Source organism: Salvia miltiorrhiza, chromosome 3 (genome assembly GCF_028751815.1).
Source record: "Salvia miltiorrhiza cultivar Shanhuang (shh) chromosome 3, IMPLAD_Smil_shh, whole genome shotgun sequence".
In the NCBI taxonomy this organism is placed as follows: Eukaryota; Viridiplantae; Streptophyta; class Magnoliopsida; order Lamiales; family Lamiaceae; genus Salvia; species Salvia miltiorrhiza.
The window spans coordinates 16,329,933-16,343,280 of record NC_080389.1 but is presented as its reverse complement, the minus strand read 5'-3'; the positions used below and the strand labels follow the sequence as shown (position 1 = coordinate 16,343,280).

The following is a 13,348-nucleotide window of genomic DNA, read 5'->3' as shown; positions in this document are numbered from 1 at the left end:
TGTTATATATATTTTTTATTTTTGATTTTTTGTATATAGATCTATCGTATGCATGAAAAATCATATCACTTTTACATTCTATATTTACTACCTTTTACCACTATGGAGCCCATTCCACAATCTTTCATTTTTGTCAACTACTCTTTTATTTCATTCATACTATATCAACTTTCATAGTTTCTGTGCCGAGCATCAAATGAGAGTTTATTTCGTAGACGGAGGGATCGAGTAATAATTACCAAATGCTATTAGTTTGTCATGTAAAATTTGCATGAAAAATCATATGCATTAGAAATCAATTACTCATGAATGCGACCAACAGGTGGTGGTAAAACCTTCATATCTTTTGCATGAATCTTTCATATATATACCATGCACCAATCAATCTCTCTTCAAACCACCACCATCCAAATCATGAAGATCATAGTCGTGATGAAACGCTGCAAATTCATTATAGATGTTAGCAACCAAGAGCCCATCCTAGAAATAAAAAACAAAATCCACCGCCTCATCGGAATCCCCGCCCAGTCCCAGACCCTGAGGGTTTGGGACTGGGAGTTGATTGACGGGCTCGACTTAGACGACTATCCGCTCATCTCCGACGGCACAAACATCAACCTCTCGACCACAAGCACCCCAGAATACTCCTCCTTCAACGACGCCAAGATGAAGATCACGGTCAAATTCTCGGCGAGGAAGATCGAGATCGAGGCCGACCAGAACGACACCGTGTGGAGCCTGAGGGAGAAGATCCACATCATGGACGGAACCAACCCTTCCATCTGCACCTTGTGCTCTGCATGAGATTGTCGAAGTTTTTGCACTGCTTCATTGGTTGTTTGCAAATTATTTTGCAATAATTGTTGTGAGCCAATCAATTCTCTCATCATCTCTTCAAGAGCTTTTCCTTGATTTTCTTGTGTGGGTTGATGAGGTGGTGGTGTTGGATGTCCAATCCTTTGGTGTGGAGGTCGATAATTCTGCTGCTGTTGTGGCGGCACTTGTTGAGGTTGCTTCTGATCTGGATCCCTCCAACAAAAGTTAGGGTGAGGCGCTGGATCAGGGTAGTTGTAGAAATTATGGGATGCATTTTCTTGAGCTTGGAAATCCTCATCACCCCCAGTGCACTGCAAACTTGTGTGGCCAAAACATCCACATGCTCCACATGATTTTTTGGTCAGTTGTCCAGCACTTGCTACATTTTCCACCACGGTATTTAGCAATCTCTCCATTCTCCTCATTCTCTCTTCGAACTTGTCTTCAAAGTTAGAAGAGTTTGCTTGTGCAGCCTTCTTGAGCAATTGAATGCGTGGCTCCTCATACTCTCTCGTTGCCTCCACCAAGTGTTGGATCAATCTTTTGACTTCACTCACAGTGTTTTGAGAAAACCCTCATCCACTCGATGAGTTCACAAAATTTTTGGTATCTACTGTCATCCCTTGGTAGAAGTACTGCAGCAAATCTCCCTCGGAAAACTTATGGTTAGGGCAGCTATCCACCAACCTCCTGAATCTAGTCCAGTATGTGCTCAGTGACTCATCGTACTCCTGCTTGACTCCACTAATTTCCTTTTTCAGTGCATTCGTCTTGGTGGGAGGGAAAAATATTTCAGGAATAGCTTCTTCATCTCGGCCCATGAAGCGATAGAATTCGGTGGAAGGCTCGCGAACCAAGAATTTGCTTCAGCTGTCATGGTGAAAGGAAAAGTTGCCAACCTAAAACGCTCCTCTGACACTCCAGTGGGACGGTTTTACACTTTGCAAATTTTGATGAACTCGCTTAGAAAATCATATGGATCTTCTCCCTTCTTACCATAGAACTTAGGGAGAACATTAAGCAAATCCCAGCTTAATCTCGATGGAAGTAGCAGCCTCCGGCATTCGGATTGGAGTAGGAGGATCATCCGCCTCGTGACTAGAGAGGTCACAGTCACACAACCTAGGATCGTTGACAGCCATGTCGATTTCTGTACTCAAGTCAAAAATCAACTCAACTTCCTCCTCAAAATCTATTTCTGCCTCTGAATCAGGGTCCGTTTGGGCAAAGAAAGCCTCGTCAGCAATGGCAGCACTGGGTTCAGCCTTGACGAACTGTTCTGTTTGGGCAGACAGATCAAGTTGCGAATCCAGCAATCCTAGCAGCTTTCTTGCCTTAGCCTCCTTTCTTAGTTTCTTTGCGGTTTTCTCGATATCACAATCGTATAAGAGATTTGGCTTAGAAGATCTGCTCATAAACAAAAAGAAAATAAAAAGAAAAATAGGTCAAAAGGAAAAAAGAATTCAATTAACATCGCTCTCCGGCAACGGCGCCAATTTGGTGGTCGTCATATACCACCAAATAATTCCTGCAATACTATCAAGAATTAAGTGAGTATAATGATAAGCAGGGTCGAACCGTAGAGAGCAAGTAAAATCATACAATTCTCTAAAGACCTAAATTTTGGTGTAGCCACCACCACGCCTTAATTTTGAAAAAAATAATTATCAACTAAGAAAATAAATAAAGCACGAAAATATTCTAGAAAATAATCAAAAGAAAGTAACTCGGCTTGAATAAATCCATATTAATTTAATATCTCTGTTTATTGACTCAAAGGTGAGTTAATCCCTATCAACCAACCAGTTATAAGATACCGTGAATGCAACAGACGTACCCCAATTCCTACTTACTGTGTCGATAAACAGCTGGAGACGTCAGACCTGCTTATTTCCCTTATTAAAATATAACCTAGCTGAAGACGTCTGACCTAGATTTAATATTATAATAGCATTAAGATGAAGGAACCCAGTTTAGACAGATTACCCTAGATACCCTATTAATAATCAGTCTACCAATTTATCCCTACTACAAACATAGTAGCTTTATTACTAATTGATCATATTCCAACAATTACGGATTGGAGGAACCAATTGATTTTAATCCAATTAAATCTAAGTTGATCAGACTTAAATTAAATCATAATTGACTTTAAATACAATGAATAAATCGGAATCAATAGGAATCAATTATATGAACAATTAGATCTCATAGATTATTAAATCAATATTTTATTATTCTCGCCGAATTAAAGAATTAACTACTCATAATTGAACTAATAAAATAAAACACAATAAAATTAAATAAAGAAAACATAAATAATAATCAAATGATAAAATAAACAAAAATGTTATCAGAAATTGAAAGAACAAATCTTGAAAACTCAAAATAAATCTAAACTAGAAAAAGAAAATAAATAAAAGTAATTGCACCAACAATAATATCATCGACATCAAAATCTTTTAGCCCAAATCAATTTGCCAATTTTCGACTCTTTCAGGCTCATTAGTAATTGCACCAACAATATCTTCTTCTTCTATTTCTTTCATAGAATCTCATCGACATCAAAATCTTCAATTCCTGTATCAGAAATCATCTAATTGTGTATGTTAAATTCCACTAAAGCACAAAATAATCCAATAACATGAATAACTAAAATACACACATTAAGAGTCAATATATGAAAGTAGCCACTTTTTTTTAGTAACTTTAAAATTTACCCACTCAAATAAAAACTTAAAAGAAATACCCACTTTTTGTGTTAAATGATTAAACTGCCCTAAGATTAAAATTAAAAAAATACTCATATATACAACATCAAAAAGAGATCTTCTCTGTCTCATATTTCTCTCTCTCCTCTCGCTCTCTCTCTCATCGCAGCTTCCCTCCCTCTCGATCTGTTCTGCCGCCACTACCTTGGACCGACGAAGGTTCAATGCCGTCGCCGCTCCTCTCTCTCTCTCTCTCTCTCTCTCTCTCATCTCGCTCTCTCTCATCGCAGATCTTCCCTCCCTCTCGATATATTCTGCCGCCGCCGCCTTGGACCGGCGAAAGTTCGATGCCGCCGCCGCTCATCTCTCTTTCCTCTTGCTCTCTCTCTCTCATCGCAGATCTTCCCTCCCTCTCGATCTGTTCTGCTGTCAATGCCACCGCCGTGAAAGATTTGCAAATTGATTACGGATCATATTCTTCAATTTACATTAACACTTGTCTCGTCGAGTTTTAACTGTATATGTGCATATTGGTTTTGTCATGCTTTTTACAGCTGAAACATTATTACTTTAGCCCATCTAATTGGAAAAGAAAAGTGGCTTTAATTTAAACTCTTCCGGCAACTGTCTTTAATTCATGGGCACATACACGTCACATCTCTCTTTCTCTCTTGAATCTCATCGCCTAAGGCCGGCGAGCTCGCCGCTGAACGCATGGCACTGCCATAATTAAACTCATAATTGATAATTAATTAATTGGAATATTTTGGTTAATGTTATTGAATTTACGATCAGATCTATGAATTCACAACTTGATATTTTTAAATTCACAATTAGAATTATGAATTCACAACCAGATCTATGAATTCACAATTAATTGTTCTTGAATTCACAACCAACTCTATTGTTTGTTGTGAATTCAATTTTTAAAATTTGAATTCACAATTGTTTTAGTTGTGAATTCAAACTTTAAAATTCAAATTCATGACTACTTGAATTCACAACCAAAATAACTAATTATGAATTCGACAACCAAAATAAATCATGGTTGTGAATTCGAGTTTTAAAGCTCGAATTCACAATTAGTTATTTTGGTTGTGAATTCAATCTTTAAAATTCAAATTCACGACTACTTGAATTCACAATCAAAATAAATCCGGTTGTGAATTCGAGTTTTAAAGCTCGAAATCACAACTAGTTGTTTTGGTTGTAAATTCCCGAATTCACAACCAGTTTGATGAATTCACGGCTGAATTGCTAGTGTTAGTTGTGAATTCGAGTTTTAAATATCGAATTCACAACCAACTCTATTGCTAGTTGTGAATTCACAACTAATGTTTTTAGTTATGAATTCAAACTTTAAAACTCAAATTCACAGCTACTAGAATTCACAACAAAAAAATTCTTGTTGTGAATTTTACTGGGTTGTGAAATACGGAAATTTTTAAAAGGATAGTGTTTGAAGGAGTAAAATGGTAAGTGTGGATATTTTTTTAAATTTTTATCTTAATAGATAATTTTTAAGTTTACTAAAAGATATAGACTATTTTCAAAATCCACTCATTAATTTAAACCTTTTTCTGTAGCGGCTCTTGAGATGCAAATTGCAATGCACACGACACACTTTTTCTCTAGCGGCTTGCAGTGGAGAAAACAAGGGTTCAAGAAAAAAAACAAAAAAAGTAATGAGCAGGCTTTTCTCAATGGGCCACATGAGGTAGGCTGAGGCCCAATAATGATGGGTCTGCCTAACATTTCAATTTCAATACAAAGCAAGCAGACAGTCCATTTCAACACAAAGCTATGTTTTTTCACGTAAAAAGCAAAAGGAAACAAGTGATGACTGATGGTTTCTGTGTGTGATCTTATCTTCATTTATTTCTATAAAATAAATCAGATTTAGAAAAACAATATTGCTCTATTTCTAAGAATGTGATGATCGAATAAGTTCGAAAATAATTAATTCAATGTATTTGATAGATTAATCTATAGTAGCATTATTTCTATGTTATTTCATCACTCAAAAGTAAACACTGAACACCTCATAAATGACATAAACAAAACACAAGATCAATAATTCATGTTTGTGAGGATTTTTTAATTTGTACCCGTTATAAATAGACGAGCATTTCAAAAGAAACCCCCAAAAGATTATTTATTACAATATAATCACTCGATCCACTAAAAATTTATCATAATTTATTCGTTCCGAAAAAAATTATTACTATACGTCTATTTACAGGAGTATAGTTTACACAACTCACCACCTTATTAACCTTTAGTTCCCATTATTTAGAAAATTGTCATTAATGGAACTATTACTCTTCTTAACAACTCAATTTATAACCATTTAGTTTAAAACTATGTTTGTAGTGAGACTGAGACCATATATTACTCCACTTACCAACCTTACCAATCATTTTATTAAAACCAATAACTATATATAGTTTGTCAATTTTTTTGTGAATGAAGGGAGTTTTTTTTTTTATATATAAATTACCAGTATGACATAAAGAAATTTAAAGATCGCACTACAGGAAACTCAAATCCAAAACCTTTGACCTTGGGCATTAACTTCTTACCGCTTGGTCAACACACACACAATGAAGGGAGTATTTGTTTTATCAAAATGTTGTCGAAGAAGAAGAAGAAATTCTAACGAGAATCTTTTAGAAGAAAAGTGACAACTATTTCTTGGAATCCAACGACCGGATTAAATTTGAAATGGAAGTAAATATAAATTCTAACGAGAATCTTTTACAAGAAAAGTGGCAACTACTTCTTGAAATCCAACAACCAGATTCCACGAGAAAATCACACATCATAACTGAACCAATCAAAATCATCATTTAATCTTGCTTCAACGTATGCAATAGTTAGGCTAAAATGCTTGGTTTTCCAATCAGCAAGCTCGCGGTCGATGATACAAATTAATTAGAGCACCCGTGAGCCAACCTTGACTCTTAAAAATGGTCCCCACCATTTTGGAACCAACACCTTATATTGGAGAGCGGGGCTCTTAAATCTTGATTTTTATTTCGTATTTAATTTTAATGTTATTTTTAATTAAAATTAACATTAAATTTAACAACTTCAAATTACATTTATTAAAAAACACAATAACTTAAAAAACATTACAATAATTATTTTTTCTATTTTATCCTTATTTTAAATGTATATGTAGATTAAATAATGAAGTTATATTTAGTTGTTATTACATTGAATCCCACCCTGAAAAATGAAAGATTCTGTACAATGTGTAGTACACTATAAATAGTGAAGCTACATTTAGTTTTCTATTTCTTGTACACTATAAACAGTGCAACCTGGTTGTACGGTACAAGCGCCAGCCCGGGCCGGTGTCCGCGCCCCAATGTGGATGCCCTTAACGCCTGCAAACTAAATTGCAATTATAAGAAAGATAGCTCGTGAATGAAAAGTTGATTTGAATTCGGCAAGACATGAGTCAATGACTAACCTGATGAGTTGAAAGAGAACATCAATAACGAACTTGAATGCTGTAATTTTCATACTCCGTTTCTTGTTCATTTTGTATCCTTTTGGCCGACTCCACGAGAGATTTGTTCCGCCCATCAACCTCAATCAGTTCAAGTGTCGGAATGTATCCAAAATCATCTGGAATCTCTGCAAGAGAAGGACACCGTTGAAGTACTAGACTCTTGAGCTTTGGAAAGTGGCTGCTGTCCATCAACCATTCTTCAAGATTGCATTCATCAATCAGAAGAAATTCCAGCTCTTCAAATTCTCCCTCACTTGTTTTCCAAATGCTTCCGTCACAAGCATAGTTTCTCAATTTGAGCACTTGAAGATTAGGCAATGAACCAACAATACTCAAATCTTCCCAAGGATGATGCCAACCGCTCAAGGTTAACTTCTTCAACGCCTCAGGGAAAACAGGATTCAAACTTGGCCTCAGAGAGAAATCACTACATATCTCCATTTTTAATTTCTCAAGTTTATCTAAACGTTGAAGATTTTCTAGATGATATTCATCGTCAAGCTTCCCTTCTATGTAGCATATTCCCAACTTCTTAACATTTGGAATCATTTCCACCATCCTTTCACTGCATACGAAGTTTGTTACAAGTGAAAGCGTATGCAAGTTTTCTAAAGGAGGAGTTTCTCCATCTAGACGGGGTAAGGGATGAAATGAGGAGGAGATGAGATGTCTTAAACGCGACATCTTCCATATTTCATCCGGCAAAGTCACCATACATGGCTTTGTTGGATAAACAATCAAGGTTTCAAGATTTCGAAGGCTTGATATTGATGAAGGAATCACGGTAGGCGAGCTCAAGGCAACATGCTTTAAATGGAGCAGCTCAAACACATGATTTGGGAGATCAGCTTTCACCATATCCAATATGCTAAGCAATCTAAATTTCTCCAATGAGCCTATTTTACTTCTTTGGTAGCATATGATAGTTTGGATGGTTGAGCCATCTATCTCTAGCAGATTATCAGAATAAGATACACTAATACGGAGTTGATCTTCGAAAATCTCAGGAAGAACAAACTTACCCATGAAATACAGAAGAAAGTTCTCTTCCAAGGATCTCACCAAGCACAAGTCGCGCAGCAGATCATGAACGCCACAGCTCTTGATTCCGCCATTGGACTTCCTCTTCTTGACCAGAACAAGATTCCTCTTTATGAGATCCATCAAAAACCCCTCTGCTACTTCTTCAGGGGATTTGGTCAATGTTGATTGCACAAAGCCCTCAGCTACCCACAATTTCACCAAATTTGAGACAGGAATCTCGTAATCCTCCGGAAAAGCTCCCATGTACAAGAAACAATGCCTCAAATGATGAGGCAAATTGGTATAACTCAAAGATAGTATTGCAGCATACTTCTCTTCCTCTGCAGTGATGGCTAGATTTATGTTGTTTGCAATCTGCTCCCAGTCGGCTTCAGTTCGACTGACCTCGGACAAAAGCCCTGCAATCACAACAATCGCAAGAGGCAATCCTCCACAGCTCTTCGCAATCTTCCTTCCTATCTTTTCCAATGTGGGAGGATAGCTTCTCCCTTTGAACACCTCCTTCTTAAGCAAATCCCAACTATCATCATCCCCCAAAAACTTCATCTCATGAAATTTCTTCGAAGAATCAGCACGAGCAGCCACATCCTCTAGCCTCGTAGTCAAAATGATGCGACTTCCGTCACCTCTATCGGGAAAATAATTCCTCACTTCATCCCAAGTTTTTTCGCTCCACATATCATCTATCACAATCAAATATCTCCTACCTATCAAGGTTTGATACACTTTCTCAGCCATTTCATGATTGCTTAGTCCGGATGTTTCCTCTCTCACAAATTCTTTCATGGAAATAAGCAAATTCTTAAAAATATCGCCAAAACTATAATCCTGAGACACTGTGACCCAAGCACGAATATCGAATTTACCTACGATTAATGGATCGTGATAAATAGTTTGAGCCAAAGTGGTTTTACCGATTCCGCCGGTGCCGACGATCGGAATGAAGTGGAGTTCCTTTGAATCTGTAAACAGGCGCTCCGTTATCGCTTTAACATCAGGCTCTAGACCAATCGCGTCGATTTTGGCCGGCGGTGCAAGCCTTGACGGCGGATTAGCACCGGATCGCATGTCTCTGTATCAGTTGACTTGATCGACCTCAACAGTTGACTCGATGGATCTTCAAATTTTGACCCAAATATTTCGTAAATAAATATGAAAGAGAACTATTTTCAGCTGGATTGTCTAGCAAACTGTTGAATTTGCTGGAAAATCATCGAGCAGAAAAGTGCCCAAATCGAATACAGTTCATAAACTCTTCTATGGGAAGAAGAAAGAAGTGTGGGTCAGAGATCAACTGGGTCGACTAAAGTCTCAAGTCATTGACCTGTTCCAAGTAGTAGTACGAAATTTGAGCAATTTCTTTCCAATGGAATGGAGGGAATAATAATTTGCTTCATTCAATACTTTAATGCTCAAGTATAAAAACTCCGGTGAAACCCGTTGCATAGTGCAACCAAAAGATTGTATCTTCATATGAATAAAGATTTGGGTCCTGTACGACTCGATTGCACCGATTGCACGTGAGACCACATCAATGTCAAATACCTGAAATTTTGGGTTCATGTGAAAGTTTGATACTTTCATTGCTCGAACGCATAAAACGAAAAAGTTGATCATTTGAATATTTAATTATTAATCCCTTAATTTAAATATTTATTTACTAATCTCTATTATCACGAAAATTTGTCATAATTTTTTTTATCAATTAAAAAAGAATATATGACGTTCATTTATAATACTATTAATCTATCAGAACCGATCACCTACTCACCGTGGGCAAGCATAATATGCCCACCACTAATGTGACAATTTTAATTTGAAAAGAGAATTATCATATCTTACTCTAATTAAAATTATCTTAGTTTAATTAAGATTGTCACATCAGTGATGTGCACATTATGCCTGCCCACGGTGAGTAGGTGATCGGTTCTGACTAATCTATATACAACTCTATCATCTTATTAACTTTCAATTCTTTATTAATTTTACAAAATTTGCCATGGATGAGATCCTAGCTAATTCCACTTCATAATCACTTAATTTAAAATTATATTTACTGTGAGATTCTTACTACACTAAGAAAGTGTTTGATTTGAGTGATATAACATGATTGATAAAATAATCTATATTAGTCAAGTGTTTGGTTTATATGATTAGATTCGTGATTGATAATTTGGCCTGAATCAAATCATCCAATTGAGTGATTATTTATCACCTCAAAATTGGATAAATTATTTAATAACTATTCCAATCATATCTATCTCATCCACCAAACCTATTTTATTATTATTTTTTACTCCCTCCGTCCGCCAAAAGTATGGCACAATTACTATATTTGGCGTCCGCAAAAAGTATTCCACTTTCCTTTTTAAGCCATGGTCCCACCATCCACCTTTATATTTTATCCTTACAAACACTCTTTATTTACAAAAAACTCACCCCAAATTCAATCTCCACCACACATCTCAAAAAGTGGTGGGACCCTTTCTCCACTACATCAACATCATCACCAATTTTATTAATCTCCGTGCCCAGCCAAAGTGCCATACTTTTGGCGGACGGAGGGAGTATTTTTTTGAGGGACCAAACCTATTTTATTATACTCCCTCCGTCCACAAATTAATGCCCTACTTGGGTCCTGGCACGGAGACTAAGAAAGCTGAAAAAAGTGATGTGTATGAAATATAAGGGTAGTTGACTAAAGTGATAAAGTAGTTGACTAAAGTGATAAAGTGATAAAGTGTAGTAAATATAGAATATAAAAGTGAAAAAGGTGTTTGAAGGTGGGTCCATTAGTGGCAAAGGGTAGTAAATATAGAAAAAGTAAGAGAGTAAAAGGGTACAAAAAGCAAAACAGGGCATTAATTTGTGGACAGTTTTTTAAAGCCAAACAGGGCATTAAATTGTGGACGGAGGGAGTAACAAATAAACTTATACCTGCAAATCATAATATGAAATCAGGGGCAATTCTAAGGCCTACGCGAGACGTTCGAACGCATAGAACCCTCAAAAATATATAAATCCATATAAGTTTATTAATATTACTTTTTTTTTTCTCCATTCACAATACAATTAATTATGATTATTAATATTACTTTTTAAGTGGGACATTTCCTCCACTTACAATATCTTAACAATTTTCATTCAAACATGTGTCGTCATTTTTAGTGGACAGAGTGAATATAATTTAATAATAAGCGTTATATTTTTTTTTTCGTGACACTGTAATCAACTCTCACACATGTCTATGTTCTCTAATTGGTGAAAACGTAATTGTAAAAATATCAATAGTTAATCACAAATTCTTCTGTGCACCCGGGTATACAGTGTCATTTCAATAACATGATAGTGTCATTTAATATTAGTGTCATTTCAATATAGTGTTAGTGTCATTTCGCTACAATATTATTTATATAACATGATAGTGTCATTTATATAACAAAATAGTGTTAGTATCATTTTAACATAGTGTAAGTGTTAGTGTCATAAGACCACCTCATAGTTAATTTACCACTCTAAATTTTCCATGAGAATTATATCCATTCCTCCCTTTCACACTTTTCTTTTCTAGGCTTCCTCAAAATTGATTTCCAAGAGTCGGTTGATTGTCTGCGGATATTAAAGAAATCATCAGATCCATACTCGGCCACATCGTTGACTTGAAGTCTTTTCTCGGAGACTTACCACAAATAGTCAACAACTTGGAATTGGAAGGCCAACTCAGGGAGGTAGCAACTCCAACAAAAGATGTAATCGAATCTCTTCTGTCCGCAAAAGATCCATCAGATTACAGATCAATCAAGCAGACCGTCGGAGTGTCGGATTCCGATTTCGGGCTTCAGTTGCAGCAAGTAGCAGAGAAATTGGAGTCATTTGTGGTAGAGACGGAGCCAAGCCCCGGGCACGACTCGGGGATCTTCCGGGTAATTTCTTTGTAAAATTATCGATGGACTTTTCATTTTTATTATTTTTATTTTTTATATATAAAATTGGTAAATTTATATCTATTAAAAAAAATATGTTTTAAAAAATTTGATTTGCCTATTATATTCCTCATATATACTTAATTTAAGGTCAATTGTGTAATTTAATATTTTATACATATAATAAATTTAAAAATATATTATGATTTATATTTTATATTTCAATAATTATTTAAGTAGTAGTATCTATTAGAATTCTTTATCCATATAATTTAGTATTTTATATTCTGTAAATTTAATCAATTAGAATTACAATACAAAGAATTATATTTAATAGTTTTAATTTTTGTGAGTTTGGGCATTTAATTGATGTTATAGATGGTTCGAGACATTTTTGTTATAACCTCAATAGTTTAGGCATTTGATTGATATTATTAATAGTTGAGGATATTATTGGGACCAGGCATTTAGTTTGTCCTTTGATTGATATATTTGCGTTTATTTTGGTTGTAAAATTTTTATTGAAAAATAATGAATAAGAAAAGATGAGAAAATATTATTATTTTCTCTTTTCTTCTTTTTGTTTTTTTTTTACCATATGTTTATTAGAGATAAAAAAAATGAGAATATGTTGAAAAATATTTTCACACCCCCACCTTAGGACAATATTATCTAACATTGGCGAGAAAATGAGTGAAAAATGGGCTGCCCCGGAAAATATTCCACTTGCCTGGAGAAAATTTTCCGTCATAATAAACATGTGAAAATGATGGAAAATGAGTGAAAATATATTTTTTCTCTCCTTTTTTATCAAAGTAAATGCACCCATATAAAAGTATAATTTCCTCTGTTCATTTTCAAAATGCTAGCTCCGCACCTGCGCATCATCGAGACGTGCAGCCACAAGCAAAGATATGATGCTTGGTTCTCATGAAGATCTATTCTGGGTAATGAAGCAGCTTACTTTCGGTTGTTCTTCATCCAGACTACAAGTCCTTTCAATTGTTGGAACTGGAGGTATTGGGAAAACCACATTTGCTGAAACTATTTATAATAGTCCAATTATGGAGTGTTTTGATATTCGGGGTTGGGTGACTGTATCACAAGATTATAGCGAAGGAAGGGTTGCTTTAGATCTGCTAGCTTCTGTGAAAGGAATTTCAACTTTACAGAGCAAGATCCCCAAGGAGGACGAAATTCGCGAATACCTAATGGGTGGGAGGTATCTTATTGTAATGGACAACGTGTGGAGTAAGAAAGCTTGGGATGATGTGAGGAAGCTATTTCCTGACAATGATAGGTACCATATAATCATAATTTTAGATTTAGCATGA

At 35.6% G+C, this 13,348-nt stretch overlaps 2 protein-coding genes across 3 annotated transcripts; one reads left to right on the top strand and one right to left on the bottom strand.

Annotated features, from left to right (window-relative positions):
• Nucleotides 1-6,729: 6,729 nt before the first annotated feature.
• On the bottom strand, nucleotides 6,730-9,536 carry LOC131017849 (putative late blight resistance protein homolog R1B-16). 2 transcript variants are annotated; one of them, XM_057946591.1, is made up of 2 exons: nucleotides 7,006-9,536; nucleotides 6,730-6,919 (listed from the first exon to the last, which is right to left on the bottom strand). In XM_057946591.1, the coding sequence occupies exon 1, from the start codon at nucleotides 9,157-9,159 to the stop codon at nucleotides 7,027-7,029; it is 2,133 nt and encodes a 710-aa protein (XP_057802574.1). In that variant the 5' UTR covers nucleotides 9,160-9,536; the 3' UTR covers nucleotides 6,730-6,919; nucleotides 7,006-7,026. The 2 variants fall into 2 exon arrangements, with proteins under 2 accessions (XP_057802574.1, XP_057802575.1); XM_057946592.1 differs by having other exon boundaries at nucleotides 6,730-6,926; nucleotides 7,006-9,535.
• Nucleotides 9,537-11,696: 2,160 nt separating this feature from the next.
• On the top strand, nucleotides 11,697-13,348 carry LOC131018457 (disease resistance protein RPP13-like). Its single transcript, XM_057947177.1, has 2 exons — nucleotides 11,697-12,014; nucleotides 12,884-13,348. The coding sequence occupies exon 2, from the start codon at nucleotides 12,929-12,931 to the stop codon at nucleotides 13,346-13,348; it is 420 nt and encodes a 139-aa protein (XP_057803160.1). The 5' UTR covers nucleotides 11,697-12,014; nucleotides 12,884-12,928.